General features: G+C 45.1%; 1 protein-coding gene across 1 annotated transcript in view; it reads right to left on the bottom strand.

Moving 5' to 3' along the window:
* Positions 1 to 24,260, bottom strand: part of LOC147684908 (uromodulin-like) — a 294,138-nt gene that overhangs the window by 147,024 nt on the left and 122,854 nt on the right. Inside the window, exons 6-8 of the mRNA XM_086939736.1 lie at positions 23,069 to 23,206; positions 22,973 to 22,987; positions 20,305 to 21,126 (exon numbers count right to left, since the gene is read on the bottom strand). Coding sequence (XP_086795862.1) covers positions 20,305 to 21,126; positions 22,973 to 22,987; positions 23,069 to 23,206 — 975 coding nt within the window. The remainder of the gene's footprint in view (positions 1 to 20,304; positions 21,127 to 22,972; positions 22,988 to 23,068; positions 23,207 to 24,260) is intronic.

Genomic DNA, 24,260 nt, shown 5'->3' on the forward strand with positions numbered 1-24,260 from the left:
CTACTGTACCACATGCCACTCCACTCTTTTCAACACACTACTCCACTCCACAAACTTAACTCCATTCTAGGACACACCATGCTTCTCCACTCTATGTCACTTTACTCCACTCTATGCTAAGCCATTCCACTGTACTCCACCCCACTGTACTCCACTGTAAAACACTCCACTGTACGACACTGCACTCTATGACACTATCCTCCACTGTACTCTAGAACACTCCACTAAACAAATCTCCTCTTAACGACACTCCATTCCACTCAACAACACTTCCCTCTGTGATTTGAAACATATTTCGATTACGAAATTAAAACCAGTGAAATTTAACAAAAAAGGTAAAGCTTAGTTATAATTAGGGAAAACTTTATTTATTCTTTTTATCCAAACCAAACTTAAACTACACAAACATTAGAAATTCTAAAGTTATAGTTACACCTTAAATGTATAATTTACGCACCACTTTCAAATTACTATGACTTAATATATTCTTTCTATACAAACCAAACTTAAACTACACAAATGTTACAAATTATAAAGTTATAGTTATACCTTAAATTTATAATTTATACTCCACCTTCACATAATTCGTGCACCTCTGTGCAGTGTTGTCAATTCGCTAGCCAGACTACATCAATAATAACATGCACCTTTACGATGCACTGCATATACCGTTTCTTATTACATCACTTGTACCATGTGAAATCCAAGTATTGACTAATACTTATGACATCTCAAATGACATAATTTTTTAGAACAATGTGCATGGTAGAGTGGTGAGTTATAGTTAATGTAGTGTGGCTAGCAAGTTCCCAACACAGTATATGGATGTGCACAAGTTATAATAATTTGAAGGTGGACCGTTGTTAGAAATGGGGTTTCTAGTTGGCAGAGGTATGCACCCTGTCCAAGAAGGGAGCACCACTCAGTCAGATGCACACCCTAAATTAACCTATGGTTGTCCTCTGGTAGCTTGGCACAGAGCAGTCAGGCTTAACTTAAGAGGCAAATTATAAAATATTTGAGCAACACCTAAAGTACAGTAACATTGAAAACACCACACAAAGACTCCACGCCACTTTAGAAAAATAGAGACTATTTATCTGATTAATACAAAACTGAAACAACAAAAATCCAATCAGTAGAATTTGAGATATGACATGTTAAAGAATAAATGCAAAAACAGTTCTTAAGTCAATAGCGCAAAAAAGTTACTTAAGGTAGCGCGGGACCGGAGTAAATTAAATGTTAATGTTGACTGGGATTGATGCAGGCCGGCTACAGGGAACACTGTACTATACTCTGCTCTATGCTGCTCCACTGTCTAACACTCTACTCCACTATATGCATCTCCACTCCTCGGCACTGTACTACCAAAATTCAATAGGGAAGTGGATCGCGGCCCCCCTCCCTGGGACCTGGCCACATCTACCTGGGTGTCCTAGCCCCACCCAGGTGCACTGATGGGGACCACGGGGGATGCCCCCCTGCAGTCCCAGCCAGCTCCCCACCTCCTGCGGGAGCAGGCATTGCTCCTGCATGCAGGGAGTTGCTAAATATGCAGCTCTCTGCGTGCGGGAGCAACCTTTCATCTGTTTCCCTGCTTGCATTACAGCGGGCAGGAAAACTGACAAAAACTCCGCTCCTAGCAAGAGCCTCCATAATGTGAAGTGGCGTACACTGTAGTGGTGTAGATTAGATTACCTTAAAGTGAAGCAGCATACAGTGGAACATTGTACAGTGGAATACTGTACAGCGGAGTGAATCAGAGTGTAGTGGCATAGAGCAGAACAGCGAGGAGAGGTGTACAGTGAAGTGGCATAGAGTGGAGATGGGGACAGTGGATTTGCGTAGAGTGAGATGACATAGAGTGAAGTAACACAGCCCAGAGTAGATTTTTTTTTATAAATTGGTGTGCCGTCTCATTCAGTGGAGTGGAGTGCTGTGTTGTACAGTGTTGCAAACTGTCATAGAGTAGAGAAGAGTGTTGTTCAATAGAGTGTACAGGCATAACCTTGAGGGCAAATTTGGACAGGGCTGTGTACAGGTATAGAGTGGAGTAGAGTCTAGCGGAGTGGCATAGAGTGTGGACGAGTTTTGAAGTGTGGAGTTATATAGAGTGGAGGAGAGTACACAGTGGCATGTAGCAGAGTGCATTAGTGTAGTAGCGTACAGTGAAGAAGAGTAAAGAGTAATAGCGTACAGTGTAGTGGCAAATAGTGAAGTGGTGTAAACTGGAGTGATGTATTGTGGGGTGGGGAATAGTGTAACAGCATTCAGTGGAGTGGGGTAGATTGGAACACCATACAGTAGAGGGGCAAAGACTGAAGTCGCATACGGTGTAATAGCATAGAATAGAGTGGAGTACAGTGGAACAGCATAGAGTGGAGTGGCGTAGAGTATATTTACATTAAGTGGAATAGCGTAGAGTAGAATAGCATAGAATGGGGTGGGGTACAGTGGAGTGGTGTAAACTGGAGTGCGGTAGAATGAAATAGCGTGGAGTGGCGTACAATGGATTAGCATAGAATAGAAGTTGTTTAGACTGGAATGATGTATACTGGAGTAGAGTAGAGTAGAGCTGAGTAGCATATAGTAAAGTGGCATACTGTAGAATAGTGTAGAGTGGAGTGGCGTACAATAGAGTGGCATAGACTGTAATAGAATATAGTACAGTAGCGTCAAGTGCAGTCGCGTACAGTGAAGTGGAGTAGAGTAGACTACGGTGGCGCACACAAGAATGGGGTAGAGTGTAATAAGCACATGGTGGTGTGGCATACAGTGGAGTGGTGCCCAATGGAATAGCGTGGTATAAAGTGGGGTAAAGTTGAGTGGCATACACTAGAGTGGCATAGATTGGAGTAGCAGACAGTGGAGTGGCAGACAGTGGAACAGCATAGAGTGGATTGGCATACAGTGGAATGGAGTAGATTGGAATAGCAGATACTTGAGTAGGATATAGTGGAATGGCTTGCAGTGGAATGGTGTACACCGAAGAGGCGTAGAGTGGTGTTGCATACAGTGCAATAGTGTAGGGTGGACTGAATAGAGTGGCATAGAGCGAGGTGTTGGAAAGTACAGAGGTGTAGCGTGTAATAGTTTATAGTGGAGAAGCATACATTGGAGAGGCTTATAATGGAATGGTGTAGACTGAAGTGGCATACAGTGGTGTGGTGTAGAGTGTAACAGCATACAGTGGAGTAGCGTAAGTTAAGGTAGCATCCAATCAAACAGTGTAAAATGAAGTGGTGTAGAGTGGAGTGCCATTAACTGGAGTGGAGTAGCATACAGTGGAATAGCATACAGTGGAGTGTTGTAGAGTGGGGTGGCATACAGTTGAGTAGAGTGGAGTACTGTACAGTAGATTGGCGTAGACTGGAATAGAATATAGTGGAACAGTGTGCAGTGGAGTGGCATAGAGTGTAATGGCATAGACTGCAGTGGTGTAGAGTGGAGGTGTGTACAATATAAGTATGTAGTGGCATACAATGGAGTTGTGCATAGTGTAATAGCCTAGAGTGGAGTCTCATACAGTGAAGAGGTGTAGGGTGGAGCGGTGTAGAGTGGAATAGTGTATAATGGAGTGGCTACTATGGCGTGGCATACTGATGTATGTCAAATTTAGCAGTACTATAGATTATAGTGTGCAGAGTAACACAAGACAGTGATTTGTGCTGCCTTTTGTTTCTCAAGATTTACCTGACTTAAGTATTGCATTGACCATGTGGCCCCATGCAGCACCATGCGTAACGCAAGGGTTCCGCAATCCAATATTACAGCTAGGTCTTAGTTATATTTTGGGCCAAGGTATACTGTGATAACTTTGTAGTGTACCATGATACATGGTGATGGCAAAGCAATAAATAATTTGGTAATGGCTGTTTTTAGAGAATAAAACGGAAGCCATATTATTTTTACTACACTTTGGCTGTGTTCAGTGTTAGGGGCTTATTTTTTGATAAATAGTAGGTCCCTACCTATTACCACTTTGTTAAAGTGGTAATAGGCAGGGAAATGTATTTATTTCCAGTAATCGCTTGGTTTAAATGCTTCAAAACGTAAAAAAATCATACCCTATTTAACTGAAGAACCCAAAAAGCATCATCTCTGCACCATAATGTATAATCCTGTCAAATTTAATGTAAATTCACTCAGCTGTTTTTAGGCTATGTCAACTACAATAGTCTATGGTAGATGCATTCGTGGAAAAACGCATTTCGGGAGCCCCTTTAATCTTTGCATCCCCTTAATTATTCACCACAGATATTTACATCATCTAAAAATGCAGAAAATGTTATAGGTCTGGTAAGTTTTATACCGATTCCTCCAATGAGTGGAGGGTTTTTAGAGAGCAAATACCTGAGGAATTCCTATCTTTGGGAATACTAACTATAAGTACAGAGTGGCAGTCGGATTTAATGTGATTTCTTTCTTTTTATCTATTGTTATGTATTTGTTTATTGGTATTGTTCGACTTGAGAGCCTTATGGTGGTCTTCTCCACAACATTTTGCCTACCTCCTCCCCTTTTCTGGCTTTGTTTTTTGCTGGCTATAGGATTATGTGCATTTTACCACTGCCAACCAGTGCTAAAGTGCTTGTGCTCTCTCTCCTAAACATGCTAATATTGGCTCATCTCCAATTGGCATAATTAGTTTACTTTATTGTCCAGGAGTGGCCCGTGCAGGTAAGAGCGGTGTTGGGGGACTCGACAGATGACGAGGGAAAATTAAATATTTATTTAATATTCCCTCGTCCTCGTCTGTTGAGTCCCACCCACCCCGCCCTACTGACCCACTGCTCTTACCTGCATGGGCCTCTCCTGTATATGTTCCTCGTAAATTGCACTAAGTGTCCCAGGGCCTGTAAATAAAATGCTACTAGTGGTTACGCAGCACTCCTTGTGCCAGCCACTTAAGTGCCAGGCCTAAACCTTCCCTTTTTATACATATTAGTCACCACAAAGGTATGCCCTGGACAACCCAAAAGGCAGGGAGTAAAGTATTTTAAAAATAGGACGTGTAATTTTAAGTTTTACATGTCCTGGTAGTGAAACACTCTTGCATTCGTTTTTTCACTGCTGTAAGGTCTATCTCTCCCATTGGATAACATTTGGATTACCTTATTACATTTTTTAAGCATAATTCCCAATTGTGATGAGATAGACTTTTTAAGTTTTGTGTCCCTGGAATCACAATTTAAAAGTAAAACTTATTGTGAAGTCAGATTTTAAAGTCCAATTCTAAAAATGCCACTTTTAGAAAGTTGGCATTTTCTTACTGTAGCCATTTAGTGCCTGCTACCTGTCTCTGATATGCGTCTGGGGAAGGCGTCAGCTGGGTTTCATGTATTCCTCCTAGACAGCTATACACAATGAAAGCTTAGGTGTGATGGCGGGAGGAACTGGACCCAGCCTCACATACGCATGAATAGGCTGTGTCCTGTCAAACTCAAAGGGCTGCATACCACCCTGTAGTGAGTCTGCAGCCAAGGCAGGAAGGGAAGACCTCTGTGCACTTCACAAACTTGTCTTTGAAGTCTCCCTCTCTTCAAAGGCACAACTGGGTATGAGTACTGAACCTCTTACACCACCAATTCAGTACACTTCTGACCTATGAAGACTCTGCCAGTAAGAAGGACTGCTGTGCAGCGAAAGGACTGCCACTCTGCAAAACTGCTGGTTTGCCGGACTCCTATCTTGCTGTGCTGCCCTGCTGCCTGCTGTTCCCCTGCCTGGGTGAGAAGGACTGGACTGCATCTCTTGAACTCAGAGTGGCTCCAAGGGATTGCTTCCTGATCTGAAGTTGCAGGGACATAAAAGACGTACAACTCTTCTGCAGCTGCACCTGGGCTCTACCATTGTTGAGCCCGCCCTGCCAAGTGGTGCCACCCCAGTCCTGGCCCCTTGGAAGTGAGGCCTAAGGTGCTGTTTCAGGTAAAACCCGTGCATTTGCTCTCAAAAGGGTGCATCAGTGCCACAGCGTCAATTCGAATCAGCACATTACTCCTGATTGCATGACAGAACTGGTGCAATGACCCCTGTTGGGTGGAGCATAACTGACACATTCCTGACCTTGGGTGGCTCAAAGACGCAGCTCTCCCTTCAGAACCAGCCCTATGTGACGCTCTTATCTTCACATCTCTGTCAACTGCGGCCTCAACGCCGACAGCTCCAAGTCATACTCTCATTGGAGCCAACACATTGTCACTGTTGCGCAGGTCAGGAAGGCGCATATGCGAAGATCAACATTATCTGCATCTCACATCCTCTTAGACAGAGATAAAGATACTTTTGTTCAGTGGGCCTCACTGGGTTCCTGTATCTGGCCTACGCTCCATTGAGGTTGACCTGAACTTCTGACTTTGTCCCAGTCTGGCGCGTCCAGATATCCCAAGTAAGTGCTTATTGCTATTTACTGTTTATTCCTTAACACCTTCAGCGTGCCGCAGATTCCTGCGCTGTGCTGAACGTTCTAATGAGCCAACGGGCTCATGACGGACGGTTCCGTCAATAGCATCGAAGGGGTTAAACATTCATATCTCAAGTTCTGCTTATTTGATTTTTGTGTATTAAAGCAAGCTCTGTGTTTCTAACATGATGTGGAATATTTTTATGTAGTGTTGTCACTGTTTTACTATTTGAAGTGTTTCAAAAATACTCTACACATTGCCTCTAAGGTTAAGCCTGACTGCTCTGTGCCAAGCTACCAGAGGGTGAGCACAGGTTAATATAAGGTTTGCTTGCTTCTTAGCCTGACTAGAATTGTGATTGCTGTCTGACTTGGCTCATACCCTAGTCAACCAACAACATAATTTCTAACAGGTAAGCATAAACATGTGACCATAAATGTTTTTTTTTAATGTTGTTCCTGTAGTAATTCTGAAATTTTGCCTATGCAGTCTGGTTAATTTTTTGGGGCGTCCCTGCTGCTTGTAGTAGGATTGTGCTACATATGAAGCCCAAAGTGAATGAAAACCAATCATTGTCATCATAACAATTAAGATCATTATTTTTTTCCTAACTGCCATTTATCATGTCTTTTATGTAGTAGTTTGCGTAGCTCACTGCTAGCTCACTTTTCCATTTTGTAGCAAAGTAGTACATAAGAAAGATGTTTTTTGTTTCGGTTGTTTCACACAGATTTATGTTGTGAGCCAGAGAGCATGCAAAGAACACTTATGTGGATTAACATGTATTAACTTGTCAAGCATTTGTTTATAGGTTTCCATCAGCATGTGATCATAATTGGGTCTATCAGCTATTCATGAAGTAAATCAGAAACTTTACATATGTACTCTAATTTATTTTTGCGGTTTCCTTGCTACTTTTAGTAGTATTGTGCTACAAGATATCACTTTGCTGTTGGCCTTTATAATTCCATAACCACATCATAACATTACTTCAAATTGCGAAAAGAATCATCTACCTAGTCTTAATATACATTGTTGTGAAATTTCATTATAATCCGTTCAGCCATTTCAACGCTAATTGAAATACAACGGTCTAAATAAAATGCTTTGGATTTTCAAGCGTGCTTTGGGCCCACCCTTTATTTCCCCTCCCCCTTAACCAAACACAGTGAAACTTTCACTCCTCTGACAATGTAGCAGTTGCAACAGATCTGCAAAGTTTCACTGAGTTTTGTCAAATAGGTGCAAAGTTATTATGGGACAAAAATCCAAGAAATCTCTATCTCTGGTAACCCTAACTATAAATACAGAGTGGCTCCCTTCACTCTACAATATAAATATACATAAATATGCACATAATACATCCAATTATGGCCCCAGGGACCCCATCCTGGCCTTTACCCTTCTAATCACCCACACCACATCACTGAACCAAAACCCTCCCGCCAGATCTACGGACCCAAATCAAGCAGCCTTTAACCTTGCACAATGGATCACCCACTGCGCTGACGAACTAGCATCCCTGAAAAACCGTCCCATCAGACCAGAAAGCAAAAGATCCTCCTGGTTCAATGACGACCTTAAGAACTCCAAAAAGAACTGCTGCACCCTCGAGAAAATCTGGAGAAAAAACCCAACCGCAGACAACATGACCGCCTTCAAGTACGCCACCCACAAACACCATCAACTGATCCACACCACTAAGATGTCAGCATTTAAAAACCGACTAGACAACAACGCCCACAACAGCAAAGAACTCTTCAACATCGTCAATGAGCTCTACAACCCCAGCGCCGGCAACAACGACATCACTCCCTCTCAAGATTTATGCGGCTCACTAGCCTCGTTCTTCCACAGCAAGATCGCAGACATACATAACAGCTTCAGCGACCTGTCCTCTCCCCCTACCTTCGAACTGAAGCCCCCTACCACCACCCTCCGTGACTGGACCCCAATCAACACCGAAGAAACCATACGCCTGATGAACTCCATCCATTCCGGTTCTCCAACCGACCCATGCCCCCACCACATCTTCAATAAGGCTGACTCCGTCATCGCACCCCAACTCCGAGATATCATCAACTGCTCGTTCACCACCGCTACCTTCCCGGAAAGATGAAAGCATGCCGAAGTCAGCGCCCTCCTGAAGAAACCTACAGCATACCCCACCGAACTTAAGAACTACCGTCCCATCTTGCTCCTCCCTTTCCCCACCAAAGTCATCGAGAAGACCGTCAACAGCCAACTCGCCGCCTTCCTCGAGTCTAACGGCTCCTTTGACCCCTCACAATCCGGATTCCGAGCTAACCACAGCAGCGAGACCGCCCTCATTGCAGCTACAGATGACATCCGAACACTGCTCGACAACGGGGAAACAGTGGCCCTCATCCTCCTGGATCTTTCCGCAGCGTTCGACGCGGTATGCCACCGCACCCTAGTACACCGCCTCAGGAACGTCGGACTACAAGATAAGGCTTTGGACTGGATCATATCGTTCCTTGCCGGAAGAACCCAAAGAGTCCGTCTCCCCCCTTTCAGATCAGAGGCCACCGAAGTCATCTGCGGCGTACCATAAGGATCTTCGCTCAGCCCCACCCTCTTCAACGTCTACATGAGCCCCCTCGCATCCATCGCACGCCAACACAACCTAAACATCATCTCCTACGCTGACGACACTCAACTGATCCTCTCCATCACAAAAAGCCCCAACCACCGCCAAAACCAACTTACACGAAGGGATGAAAGACGTAGCCGAATGGATGAAGATCAGCCGCCTAAAACTGAACTCGGACAAGACGGAAGTCCTCATCCTAGGAACATCCCCCTCTGCCTGGGACGACTCATGGTGGCCCTAGGCAGCGCACCCAAACCAACGGACCATGCTTGCAACTTAGGATTCATCCTAGACTCCTCCCTCCCCATGACCAAACAAGTCAACGCCGTCTCATCATCATGTTTTAACATCATACGCATGCTCCGAAAGATCTTCCGATGGATCCCCACCGAAACTAGGAAAATGGTCACTCAAGCACTTGTCACCAGCCGACTAGACTACGGAAACACCTTCTACACCAGAACCACAGCCAAACTACAGAAAAGACTTCAACGCATTCAAAACGCCTCCGCCCGACTCATCCTGGACATACCTCGACACAACCACATATCAGAGCACCTGAGAGACCTACACTGGCTCCCTATCAGCAAGAGAATCACGTTCCGTCTCCTAATTCACACACACAAGGCCCTCCACAACCTAGGACCCAGCTACCTCAACAATCGCCTATCCTTCTACACCCCCACCCACCAACTACGTTCGGCTAACCTAGCCCTCGCCGTGATCCCACGCATCCGAAAAGCCACCATGGGAGGAAGATCCTTCTCTTACCTGGCGGCCAAGACCTGGAATTCCCTCCCCTCTCACCTCTGTCTCACCCAGAACCACCTCACTTTCAGGAAGCAACTTAAGACTTGGTTATTCGATCAGTAAGAATCCCCTTTCCCTTAAGCGCCTTGAGACCCTCTGGGTGAGTAGCGCGCTATACAAATCTCTGACTTGACTTGACTTGACTTGACTTGACATTTCTACATACTTTAAGTTAGAGGATAACACCTCAGATTTTAGCATCTACAGAAACTGTAGTACCCAGGAAGAATATGAGCAGGAAAAGGGGTGATGACCAAAAGATTCAGGGAATGAGGTTACAATAATAAAATCATTCAGCAAGCCAGTATTAGAGTTGGCACTCTACCAAGGTCCAACTACTCTACCCAAACAAGAGAACCACAGAAGATGAGCAAGACCACATTAAGTTTATTACTACATACTCTAATCAGTCATTCAAAATTAGAAAGATTTTCAACAAGAACTGGCACATCGTACAAACTGAACAGGTCCTGAACAGATACCCACATGATACACCATAAATAACATTCAGAAAAAGAAGATCCCTAAAAGATTACATTAGTCACAACATGAATACATCCAATGGGGCCCGCCATCAGATTAATACAGACAGAGCAGGCTTCTCGTGTTGCATGAGCTGCAAGGCTTGTGTAAACTGTTCTAACAGCACCAAAATCAAGGTCCCAAATAGTAACAGAGAATCTGAGATTAGAGGGAGCTTTGATTGCAACACAATTTTTTGCCTCTACTGTCTCGTTTGTCCTTGTGGGGAGTACTACATTGGCAGTACCCTCCACAAGGAGAAGAAGAGTGTGTTGGAACACAAGAGAGCTGTAAGGTGGAATGATGAACATTACCCAGTAGTCCGACACTTTATGGAAAAACACTCACAAAATGATAAACTTTTGTCATTTCTTGTGTTAGATTCCATAGGAACACAAGAGAGAGGGGGAATCAGGGAACGTAAGCTGATGATTTTAGAATCCAGGTTTAATACTGACTTTGAAACACTTACACCTATAGGACTTAACTCCAGTAAAGAGTTAGCAGTGCACCTGGGATAAGTATATAGATATTATGAATACAATACAATCTAGTTGGACAGTATGGGTTATCAAATTATGTATGATTTAAGACCATTATTTCTAACAATATGAATATGATCCGCTTGTGTAAGATACACTTTGTTCTCTTTTTTAATATTATGTTTTCACTTTGTAAAGTTTTATGCATTCCTTATCATTGTGGTTTTTCTGTAGAGCTGACATGATGAAATAAAATTTTAGGATACATTGTATCACGTATAATTTTTCATTTTCTATTCATTTACACTAGGTTTTGGGCACTAAAGTGAATATGGAGAGTAGCGAGATAAGTAATGTTCCTGTTCAAGGGGGAAGAACATTGCAGCAAGCTCAGTTCTGAGAAAGCATTACAAAATTAGCCCACTTGGGCTAGACACCTGCTTGCTTTGCTGGCAGAGGGGCATACAGAGTACCATGATTGGTGACTGGTAGGACAATCTCATTTAATATTTTGGAAGTCAGGAATATAGTACCTAGACAGTATGGTACCAGATACCCAGTGTACTTTGTATGTGGGATACCATTATAGGAACTCCATTGAAATAGTTCAGTTGTCACTCCAGACCACTTGGGCTACATGCCTACTATAGGCCATTGGTCTGTAGAATAGGAATGCTTAATATTTGTTAGTTTATATGGGTGCCATCCGGTACCCCACGGAATCCCGTTTTGGCGACTGCTTATACCAGCACTGCGTTAGTTTTGGAAGGCTACAATCATACATTGTATGAGTAGGCAGAAATGAAACAAAAAAGAGTGAATAGGTAATGTTTACTACACAGTTGTATGTCAACAGGGAGAAAACAATTTGTGACCTCAATATGTTAATATCTTTTTTACTACTTTTTAATCTTGAGCCAAATGATTCCAGTTCTATTGCTTGGCATAGACAGAATATAAATGTTAAGTTGGCTCCTATTATGCAAAACTCTCTTGACATTGAACACATTTGTAGTCCATTATGGATTGTAATGACTCTGTGCATGTAACAAGCTGTATTGGCTCTCGCAGCACACCGTTAGAAAGTCAGAAAGGCGAAAGCAGAAACACGTTGGTGACGAGTAAATCCCCCGCTGATTTGGGGGGCGGGGATGCGCGCAGCGCCATAGTGCTGATGACGAGCTGAGCTCGTCATCAGCCAAGGTGTTCGTGTGCTGATGACGAGCTCAGCTCGTCACGGCCACGCCCGTTCTTTAGAACGCTCAGTACAGTGAGGAATTAGCCCCGCCTGTGAGCGTTCTAACAGCCATGACGAGCTCAGCTTGTCATCAGCACACGAGCACCGTGGCTGATGACGAGTTCAGCTCGTCATCAGCATGGGAGGGGTTAAATAATTTTTATTGAGAGTTCATACAACTTACAAAGCTACAGAATTGTCAAGAAAAGTGCATATTGCAAAATAATCAGAATATTCAAGTTACTTTGCCAATAGACAATGCATAGAGAAAAAATACAGCATTACATATGTTATGTTATGTTATGTTATGTTATGAATATTTATTCAGCGCACAGCTGCTCCAGCGAAGGAGCGTCCTGGCGCTTGACAAGGTATCCAACACAACACAACAAAAAGACAATAAACTAAGAAAGAGCAGGCTCAGGGAAATAACAAAGTCTTGATAGCCCTACGAAATAAGAAGAGATTATCAGACGCACGTATCTCTAAGGGGAGAGAGTTCCACAGGGCCGCAGCCCGAACTCGAAAAGAGCGGCCTCTAGCTCGGCTAAGTTTGAACCGAGGGACCACTGCTAAATCCTGACCCAAAGATCTCAGGGAGCGGGCAGGGACATAGGGCGTCAAGAGATTCGTGAGAATCGGGGCAGAGAGGCCCTTGAGAATTTTGTAGGACAGGCAAAGCACTTTAAATTGGATCCTCTGCTTGACTGGAAGCCAATGGAGAGAACGTAGAGTGTTGGCAACGGAGCAGAACCTGGGCAAGCCCACCACAGCTCTGGCTGCCGCGTTCTGGACACGTTGCAAGCGTGTAATTTCAGCTTGGTTCACCCCCACCAAAAGAGAGCTGGTGTAGTCAAGCCGAGAGATCACCGTTTTCTGCAACACCATCTGCCTGGTGGAGGCGTCAAAAAATTTCAGTGCTGGTCTCAGTCCTCGCAAAATGCCAAAACAACTGGCGGCAGTTCTCTTGGTATGGGAGACAAAACTAAGGGCGGAGTCTAATCAAACTCCAAGATTTTTAGTCTCCGTTACCGGAGTCGGGGTAGGCCCCAGTTCCGGAGGCCACCATTTGTCGCCCCAGAGTTCCGGTTTCTTGCCGATGATCATTATCTCAGTTTTTTTTGCGTTCAGCTGGAGATAGTTGGAATTCATCCAGCTGGCAAGCGCCCTCAGCCCCTTCTGAAACCTAGGGGCATCCAAATCAGAGTCCCCGCTGAGCGTGACCGCCAGCTGAGTGTCGTCAGCGTATGAGACCATAGTCAGGCCCCACTTCTTGACGACACAGACACGCCGTCGAGCTCTGGAACCTGCTCGACACCACAGCCCCAGATGTCGCCTTCCTCATGGAAACCTGGATGAACGCCTCCTCAGCGCCCGACATCGCCATCGCCATTCCGGACGGCTACAAGATCATCCGGAGGGACCGCGTCAACCAGACCGGAGGAGGCATCGCCATCATCCACAGGAACTCCATCCACGTCACGACCAACACCGACGACACCCTCGCACCCGCCGAGCACCTGCACTTCCAGATCCACATCAACCCCAAGACCACCCTCAGAGGCAACCTCATCTACAGACCCCTGGGACCACGCACACAATTCAGCCAGGACATCGCCGACTTCGTCAGCCCGCATGCCCTCCCCTCCGCTGACTACATCCTCCTCGGGGACCTCAACTTCCACCTGGAGAACAACAGTGACCGCAACACCACCACCCTGCTGGACAACCTCGCTAACCTCGGACTCAAGCAACTGGTGACCTCCCCCACCCACTACGCCGGACACACACTCGACCCCGTCTTCTCATCCAGCAAGGACATCGCCTTCAGCCACGCCACCGGACTCCACTGGACGGACCACAGCTGCGTCCACTTCAGCTTCAAAAGGACCACGATCCACCACCAACTGCAACAGGCTGCACGCAGAAGCTGGAACAAGATCACCACCGACCAGCTTGCGACTTCCCTGAGCAAAAACCCACCCATCAGCGCAACAAACCCCAGCCAAGCGGCCACCAACCTCCAAAATGGATCAGCGACTGCGGAGACAAACTCGCCCCTCTGAAGACCCCGCCTAGCAGACCCGGCAGCAAGAGAGCCCCATGGTTTACCGAGGAACTCAAGAGCTCCAAGAAGGACTGCAGAGCCCTCGAGAAGGCCTGGCGCAGAGATCCAACACCGGACAACATGACTGCCCTCAAGCTCGCCACCCGAAAACACCACCAACTGATCCACACCACCAAGAAAACTTCATTCAAGGAACAACTGGACAACAACGCACACAACTGCAAAGAACTCTTCAACATCGTTAAAGAGCTCTCCAACCCCAACGCCGGAAACAACGACATCACCCCTTCGCAAGACCTCTGCAACTCCTTCGCCTCCTACTTCCACAACAAGATCGCGGACATACACAACAGCTTAAGCACTCAACCGACGCACGCCACAACCGAACCACCGCCCCCCACCACCACCCTCCGCGCCTGGAACCCGATCAGCACCGAAGACACCATCCGCACGATGAACTCCATCCACTCAGGATCTCCGACCGACCCTTGCCCTCACCACGTCTTCAACAAGGCCGACGCTGTCATCGCACCCCACCTGCGGGACATCATCAACACCTCCGTCAACACCGCTACCTTCCCAGAGAGCTGGAAGCACGCCGAACTCTGCGCCCTACTAAAGAAACCATCAGCCGACCCCACCAACCTCAAAAACTACCGACCCATCTCGCTGCTCCCGTTTCCCTCAAAAGTCATCGAGAAGACCGTCAACAAGCAGCTGGCCGCCTTCCTCGAGACGAACGGATCCCTCGACCTTTCGCAGTCTGGCTTCCGGGCCAACCACAGCACCGAGACCGCCCTGATTGCAGCAACCGATGACATCCGAGCCCTGCTCGACAACGGAGAAACAGCGGCCCTCATCCTCCTAGACCTCTCCGCGGCCTTCGACACGGTCTGCCACCGTACCCTAGTACAGCGCCTCAGCAACGTCGGAATCCAGGAGAAGGCACTGGAGTGGATCATCTCCTTCCTCGCCGGAAGGACACAGAGAGTCCGCCTCCCCCATTCAGATCAGAAGCCACCACAGTCATCTGCGGCGTCCCTCAAGGCTCCTCACTCAGCCCAACCCTCTTCAACGTCTACATGAGTCCCCTCGCAGCCATCGCACGCCAGCACAACCTCAACATCATCTCCTACGCCGACGACACCCAGCTGATCCTCTCCCTCACCAACGACCCCGCCAGAGCCAACCTACATGAAGGGATGAAAGAGGTAGCCGAATGGATGAAGAACAGCCGCCTAAAACTGAGCTCGGACAAGACGGAAGTCCTCATCCTGGGATCCTCACCCTCCGCCTGGGACGACTCCTGGTGGCCCCCGCCCTAGGCAGCGCACCCAAACCAACAGACCACGCACGCAACCTGAGCTTCATCCTGGACTCCTCACTCTCCATGACCAGACAAGTCAACGCCGTCTCCTCGTCGTGCTTCAACATCCTACGCATGCTACGCAAAATCTTCCGGTGAATCCCCACCGAGACCAGAAAGACGGTCACCCAGGCCCTCGTCACCAGTCGACTGGACTACGGCAACTCCCTCTACGCCGGAACCACCGCCAAACTCCAGAAGAGACTCCAGCGGATCCAGAACGCCTCAGCACGACTCATCCTGGACATCCCCCGCCGCAACCACATCTCCGGACACCTGAGAGACCTGCACTGGCTCCCGGTCAACAAGAGAATCACCTTCCGTCTCCTCACCCACACACACAAAGCCCTGCACAACCAAGGCCCAGGATACCTCAACAGTCGCCTCAACTTCTACGCTCCCAAACGCCAGCTTCGATCGACCGGCCACGCCCTCGCCGCCGTCCCCCGCATCCGAAGAGCCACCACAGGGGGAAGGTCCTTCTCCTACCTCGCCGCCAAGACTTGGAACTCCCTCCCGACCCACCTCCGCCTGACCCAGGACCACCTCGCCTTCAGGAAGCAGCTCAAGACCTGGCTGTTCGAGCAGTAGCGGACCCCCCCTCCCCTAGCGCCTTGAGACCCTCCGGGTGAGTAGTGCGCTATATAATTGCTTTGATTGATTGATTGATTGATTGATTTTTCTGCCTAATTGCTATTGCTAGTGGCTCTATAAATAGCGCAAATAAAATCGGAGAGAGAGGACACGTTTGTCTAGTGCCTCTGTTTATTTGAGATGTGCCTATGTTTACAAAATTGATTGAAATTTGCACCTGCAAATTTGGGTAGAGCCGTCTTATAAGATGTATAAACACTTTCAGTTTGCTAAATGCTAGGATGAGATTTTATAGGAAGGATTTCTACGTACTTTAAGCTAAATCACTAACCGGGTCAGAGCTAAGGTCGGGGTGGTATGTTCAATATGTTATAATTAATATTCTATTAATCCTTTGGTACTGTTTCATGCTGGCACAAGTCACTGTAAGCATCCCAGTCACTGTTGAATGATGAATAGAAACAAACTAACAATTCTATCTTTTAAGGCTAAATGGTCTAAACAACAGGCGCAAAGCCTACGCAGTAGAGAGCTGACTCAGAGGGTACTATCCTGATGTTATTTGTTTTCAAGAGATGCATTTTTGAAGCTTATCAGATGCTAATAGAATTTTTAAGAACTGGGTGGGCATCTATTGTTCATCTCTTTTGGGCATTCTGCAGAGAGGAGTGGGCATTTTTTTAGGCAAGCATGTTAAATTTGATGTAAATGCATCACACTCAGATCGGGGTTGAAGATGGACGTTCGTTCATGGAAACCTACATCAGTTAGATCTCATATTGGCCACAATATATGCACCGGTGATAGATGATCCACTCCCTATTCTACAACTAAAGCAAGCTCTATCGGGCATTCCTGGACAGATTGTTTGGGAAGGGGATTTTAATTTTTTACAGGACCTCTCAGTTGACTCAGCAAAAATAGAACGAAAACAAAAAAAAACTCAAGTCTCTATTGCCCTTTCTAGTTGTAAAATGCGATCCTATATATTGTAGACAATTGGCGCCTTCTTAATCCAGTTAAAAGTGGGTACTCTTGTTTCTCAGCAAAATACGATTCAGCATCGAGAATAGATTTTTTTACTGACCTCACATAATCTTGTAGTTAGTAAATATAATCATATTTTAAATGCTTTTTCAGACCATGCCTTAATCAAAACGGAAGTCGTTGTAGGGAGTACGGATGAAAGTACATCAAGAAGATGGCATTTTAATAAATTTAATTTAGCAAATGAACTATGGTGCACAGAAATAGATAACGAGATTAGTGCCTTCCTTTATATAAATGAAGATTCCGCCCCAATCAAAGTAATCTGGGAGGCATTTTAAGCCACACTATGAGGCATAATCACCTCAAAGGAGATCCCGCAACAAAGGGCTAAAAAAGACTTGCCCACGCGAATCAGGAATACATCAGGAACAGGGATCCCAAAAGAAAACAGGAGTTTGTTGAAGCAAAAACACAAATGAGAGAATTCTACTACAGTTTAGGTGATATGGCAAGCAGAACTTACCTTCAGACAGTCTATGAAGATAGCGAATATACAGGGAAACTTTTAGCCTGGCAGGTAAAAGAGCAAAAGGTAAGTAACAGGATTGAGAGTATCTGGAACGAATCGACTAAAAGACGTTCAACTAGAATGTTAGACATAGGCGTGGTCTTTTTTAAGCACTATAAGGGAATTTATCAATCAGACTACCATGCACCCTTGGAATCTATTTGTGGTTTTCTGCACCATTTGCCAATTCCTATTTTAAATAGGAACTTTTGAGAGGAATTGCTAGCTGATTTCACAAAGGAAGAATTCCTCTCAGTCATAAGCTCTCTGTCCAACTGTAAAGCATGGAACTAGGTCTGCGTAGGCTTTTCAGCCTCAAGGCAGGCACTGTGTCGGCTCTTTAGACCCACAGCGGTGCTGCATCAAGAAAACGGCCGCTGAGAGTCAATTTGTGGATTTTCTCAAGAGGTTACACTTCCAAGGGCCTAGAACTGGATTTGGCACCACTTGGCAGGTCAGGGCTGTCAGCAAAAGAGCCCAGGCACTGGTAGGTGAAGTATTTGATTGCCCTGAGACTTTTTAACAGAAGTCAAGCGAGCACAAGCCCTTGGAGAAACTTGGAAGCAGAATACAGAAGCAAAGTCCAGTCCTTTCACTACCAGGAAAGAAGCACCAAGCCAGCACAAGAAAGCAACATGCAGAGTGGCAGTCCCTCCTACAGCACCCAGCTCGTCTTTCTGGCAGACTGTTCTCAGTCCAGAAGTGTTCTGCTTTTGGGGTGTCAGAGGTCTAATAATAATACCTCTTTCTTCCTTTGAAGTAGGCAAACTTCAAAGTAAAGTCTTTGTAGTGCACAAGCCCTGCCTTTTCCTCACCTGGCTTCAGACACACTACAGGGGGTGGAGACAGCTTTGTGCGAGGACAGGTGCAGTCCTGTTCAGGTGACGTGACAACTCTTTCCATCACTCTAGCTCAGGAATAATATTATATATTATATAGAAGAACACACCTACACACACAATTCATGGAAAATAGTATGAGTGGAAGTTTATTGGCATATCTGGGCCTGAGGCTTAAAGGAAAACGTACACGTTTGTGTTTAGTATTTTTCTGTTTATTTTTTTTTTTTACTAAGAGCAAGTTTACAACTGCAGAGACTTCAAAGTTGGGGCAGAGAACTCCACACATAAAAAGCTAGGACTGCCAGAATGTACTTTTAGATTTTTATTTTTTTAGTTCACAAACACTCAAGAAGTGCACCTGGAAAGCTGCACCAGGTGCAGGTTTCCAGACTTAATGCTGGAGGTGTAATGTGACGTCTCCTTTTATTCCGCTGTGCGTAGTGTAGATTTAGAAATAGGGGGAAATAAGCCTGCTGCACATGTCTTTCGCCACAGGAAATTATTCTTCCCCATGGAGAAAGCCCTACTGTACACTCCCAAACAAATTTGAGGTAGATGTGTTACCCTTCCATCTTGGAAGGGCAGTCACTCCTGTCCGTTGTTAGATAAAATTTCCAACCCTTTTCAGATTAGGAAGAGTACGATTGAATGCACACAAAAGTACATAACAGAAATTTACTGAAAACACAGTTAAGAGCTAGATATGTTTCTGCAAACACAAAATCAACCCCCAACCTAAATTCACAAATTGTGGCTTGCAATGCATGGCCAACCCTTCCCTGGACAATGGTAACAGCATATCCTGCGAAGAACATACATATATGTATGGTGAATGCCATGCTGTTTTCTCATGTGCAGTAGTTATAAACAAAAGTATATAACCTTAGCCAGAAGAAAACGAGTCTTGTGAGATCAAAGCAGAATAACTAAGACTTGTGAGTATGGACCCAGTTGTTATCTTTTCTGAAGTAATGTTATACCTGAATGTGTGAGACATCAATCGGTGCTTCTTTAAGTCATTTATCCCAACCCATATTTCACAGACTCCCATGAAATTCTTTTCATGTTTCACGTAGATTGCATTATAATGTCAGCCCCTGCAGAACTTTAACATTGCTCCTGTGATTGGAAACAACTGTACTAATAAACCTGCATTACACCATTCACACATTTATCACTGCATTGCAAGAGTCAAATTGAACCTATTACCACACTCCAGGGTATCTTTACTGCAGAAAAGACCTTATCTCGCAGAAGAGGTCTATTCACTTGGATTCGAGGCCACTGCATTCCTTTGGCCCCCTGTGCCTCTTTAATGGTTAGCACCCTGTACTTATCATTTTTATAGATGACAAACGGCAATACCGAACAATGCATGGAGAACCGCAGAAAATCATTTACTATTTATTAACATTGTTGAGAGAGAATTATCAAGGCTCGCACGAGGAAGTTGAGTCAGGGCCCTATCTTCAGTCAACATTAGAAATGAAAGGCAGCATGCGTTTGATGCACCTGTGTAAATGCTATGTAGGAGATATTTACATTTTTACAAAACAAATGTTAAGACTAACCATAGACTACTTGACTCCCACTGCACTGATGTCTCTGATATTAGAAACATTTCAGTGTTCAAATATCGTTAGTTACGCAATAGGCATGTTTGCTTTATTGAGTTGACGACGGTATTGAGAGAAAACGCCAGAACTATTTTATTATGTGCTGTTCTGTTTGGAAAGAACAATCACAAATCACCTGTGAAATCATGTTACCAATAGATTAAAAGCGGTGAATTAGTTGTACTTACCAGTGCAATAGGACAGGTCACATAAACCGTCTGGTGTACCTTGTAGCTTGTAAACATAGAATCCTGCAGGACACTGCCTGACCTGTACCGTGGATGACCACACGCAGCAGCTGTACGAAGACCACCACCAATACCACCCGTTATACCACGTGGCACAAGCAGTCCTATTAACAATGCCATCTTCTGTTCTCGGGTGTATTCCATTCAACCACAGCGGAGCGTTGGTATTGCATCTAACGGGTTCTACGCAGGTCTCTGGCATCCGAACCCCGCCGCTGCCTGTGAACCGGTACCATCCATACAAATAATTGTCACAATTATAAAAGGACACACCAAAGGACGAGCTTCTCCTGTAATCATTCAGTGTGGCGTAGCTCTCACACGGATCAAGGCAGGTGTAATTGTCAGAGGTTTCTATGCACTCACTGCCAAAGGGACAGGGGTTCAGAGTACACGCAGGCAGGCGGCAGTGGTATCCGTCTCCCATATACCCTTCATTGCACCAACAGTAATAACCGCCATAGTAATTGGAACATGTTGCGTGCTCATCACACTGGTTCAGGTCAGGGCTAGAACATTCATCAATATCGATACAGGCTCCATCGAAGGGCTGGAAGCCACTGTCGCAACGACACACATAGGAGCCAACCGTGTTTTCACAGTAGCCTGCGGAGCAGCTATAGGTCCACGAGTAGGCGCACTCATCGACGTCACTGCAGCTGAAGCCGTCACCAACGAAGCCATCGTTGCACGTGCATTCCCCCACACCAGCGTATACTGCGCAGGTGGCATTGGCAGCACAGGAAGTGCAGTCATCTGTGGCTGTGAAAGAAAGGACAAGGAAAATCTTTTAACAATTGGCTGCCCCAAAAGTTTAAAAAAAAGAGTTGTGGTAGACTTGCCAAGAATTGTAGGGAATGACTTGGTGACATGTTGATAAATTGGCCAAATCCCACACGAAGGTTGCTCTACTTTGCAGTTTATTCGGACTGCTCCAGTAAAAGACTGGGATAATAATATATAGGAAATTACCAATATAAGATTTTTTGTTTTTACTCACATTTGATATTACTATTTCATTACCAGTGTCACAGTTTGGAAAATAGGACAATATGGTAATGCTTCATGTTTCCCCAATTCCATGCTGAGAACTTGCATTTTCCCCACTCATAAGGGTTACTTGGAAAATATTAGTGGGACCACTGATTTTGCTTGCAGTTTGTGCAGAACTCGTGACACAGAATTGGGGGCTATCATCTCTTTGCAGGTAATCTAATTGAGGGTTTATTCTTTAGCTGGTGTGATTCAACCTGCTGGTCTTGATGCCTCTGCTGATATCACAAAGAAATAAAACATCACAGAGAAAGAAACCACCATTTTAATTACTACAATCCACTCCTGGGGCCCGTTTCATTCTTCTTTATGCTCTAATAAAGGCATACAAGATAACTTCAACTATGAAAGGCAGGACATTTTTTGGGGGAAAAGCCCCAACGCAAGTGTGATATAAAAATGTCCTTCTGTGTAACTAAACCCTCTCCTGGAGCTGTGCTGTATCAAACGTTTTCACCTGTATGTCAAGGTGTATGACATTTCGAATACTATCAGCCTATTGGATTCTAACAGCGTAGTTCTGAGTCCTGTGCAGGGCCGTCTTAACAGCAAAGCAGTGCCCTGGGCCCTGCCTACACAACCACTCAAGGGAATAAAAATGTTTAAAGGAAAATTAGTGTTAAATTTTGGTCTGCATGGTGCCCCTAGGCTCATGGGGCCCACGGGCAACTGCCCAGCTTGCCCATTTATGAAGACGCCACTGGTCCTGCGGTGATCCTGATTCAGGTACAAACTGGAGCTTGTGCCCGAATTGGAATTAGAACTTGTGCAGTCCTACCACAGTCCTTTCCAGCACAAATTTCCCCATGTGGAATTTGTTTGGGAACACTAACACACACGGATGCAGCCCATGCAAGTAAGAGTGGTGGGGCGGTAGGGCGGGGTGGGCAGGGGGGATTTTGACAGTCGACCACGAGGGACAATTAAATAAATAATACATTTTTCCTCGTCATCGTCTGTCGAAATCCTCCCCACCTGGTCCTACCGCCCCACTTCTCTTACCTGCACGGCCCCAGCTGACCACACATTCTGTGCTTTGTGGCTTGGAACAAGTAAAATATGCAGTATTACCAAATTAAAACCCAATCCTGTGTTGTGGAATTCAGAAAGGTAGGTAATAACACAACTGATTAATATCACACCTATATGCGTTTTATAACAATCAATAACGGACAACTTTTTCTATCAGTTTGATGTGTTTATTATTTGGCTACATATTATTTGATTCATTATCTATATCCACTTCATATAATGCCATTAGGGTATAGAGGTGCTTGATAATACCTATTGTGAAGCCATGTGAGTCAAAAAAAGCCATGCAACTGTCATCAGGGAACACAGTCCAGATGATGTCGCATCTGCTACCGTGTGATTTTGGAGAAATTACATCAATAGTACTTGTGTTTATGGAAGAAGTATGAAAGTTAACATAATGCAGACAGATTTGGTTATGTATCGAATTATTTTATGTTTATAAGCCAAGTTCACGTTTTGTCTTTTTTCATTATTGGTTTTAAATAACGTTTAATTTTGAGGCATAGCTGTGACTACATACCTGATATATTTGTTGCTGAAATAGAAAAAAAGAGCAATTAGACATATGGTATCCAAGATTATTTAGAAATATGATTTATTTTTCTCTGGCCTGTACCTTTAAAACCCTCAATTCGAACTGCGAATGCACTCCCAGCACTAACACTGAGCGACCAGCTTCCAGAGGGAGGATTTGTAACCTTGAAGATAGAGCCCCATTGCTCTGATAAAATAGTGAGGATTTCTGCTTCTGTGTCTAAGAAGAAAACAAATGCATATTTAATGTTATATCAGGAAAGATGATCCTTTAATTTTAGAATAAATCTCGAGAATAGGATTTTATAGCTTGTTGCTAAAGGTTGAAAAAGTAACACAATTCCAAAAATAGTCTGCATTTCCAAATGGACATGATATCTTTTAATATTGCTTTACGTTTTTGATTGGCAGATTTGAGGAGTCAGGAATAGATGAGAGCTGTTTTCCTGTGTTACATTGTCATTAAAACGTTATATCCATTCAAGTCACATAAATTGCGTGGTGGACAAGTTACATCTTATAAATGTTGATTAAAAACAATGTAGCAAAACGCATATGGGCCTTTTCACAACCATGTTTCTTACATATGTGAGGAAAAAAATGCTTTTCACAAATGCCTGCAAATTTTCTTTAGCCATAACTCTCAGTTAACATGAGAAACCTGCAGCACGGGGTAGTGAACACATATGGTGGTATCACATTTCAGCATGGTAGTTTATGGGTAGGACAGTAGTAGGCAACTTTGAGCCACACCATTATTCAGTCGTCCCCATGAGCCGCTTGGGCAAGGTGACAGGCGCCTTGTCATGTTAGCAGTCTGTCCCACCATACCCAGTTCACCTTTTGGACAATCTTTCAGAAGGACAGTGAACGGTTAGATTTGCATTTCCACACCAAGCTAATGTAATGTAATGTATAGGCATTTATATAGCGCACTACTTACCCGGAGGGTCCCAAGGCGCTTCGACCGCTGCGAAACCCTTCCTGGCTTCCCTGAGAGATGGTCCCTTAATGGGTATCTCCAGGGTGAGACCAGGCATCCCCGGCGGTCTGGTGGGGCCGTTAGTTAAGATGAGGCAAGCTAATGCCCAGAGTTGCCGAGTGTGATCGCTGATCAGAGTGGGCACCGAGGCGAGAGAATTATCGAGTCCGCTGACCCTGGTCCAGAAACCTGCCGCGCCAAGAATCGAACCCTGGTCCCGGGCCGTCCTCTGCTCTCGGGTCTGCCGCCTCTAACCAGTGAGCCACACTACTTCACTAGCTAGTGGTTGAAA

The sequence above is a fragment of the Lissotriton vulgaris genome, chromosome 10, assembly GCF_964263255.1.
Source record: "Lissotriton vulgaris chromosome 10, aLisVul1.2, whole genome shotgun sequence".
NCBI classification, from domain to species: Eukaryota; Metazoa; Chordata; class Amphibia; order Caudata; family Salamandridae; genus Lissotriton; species Lissotriton vulgaris.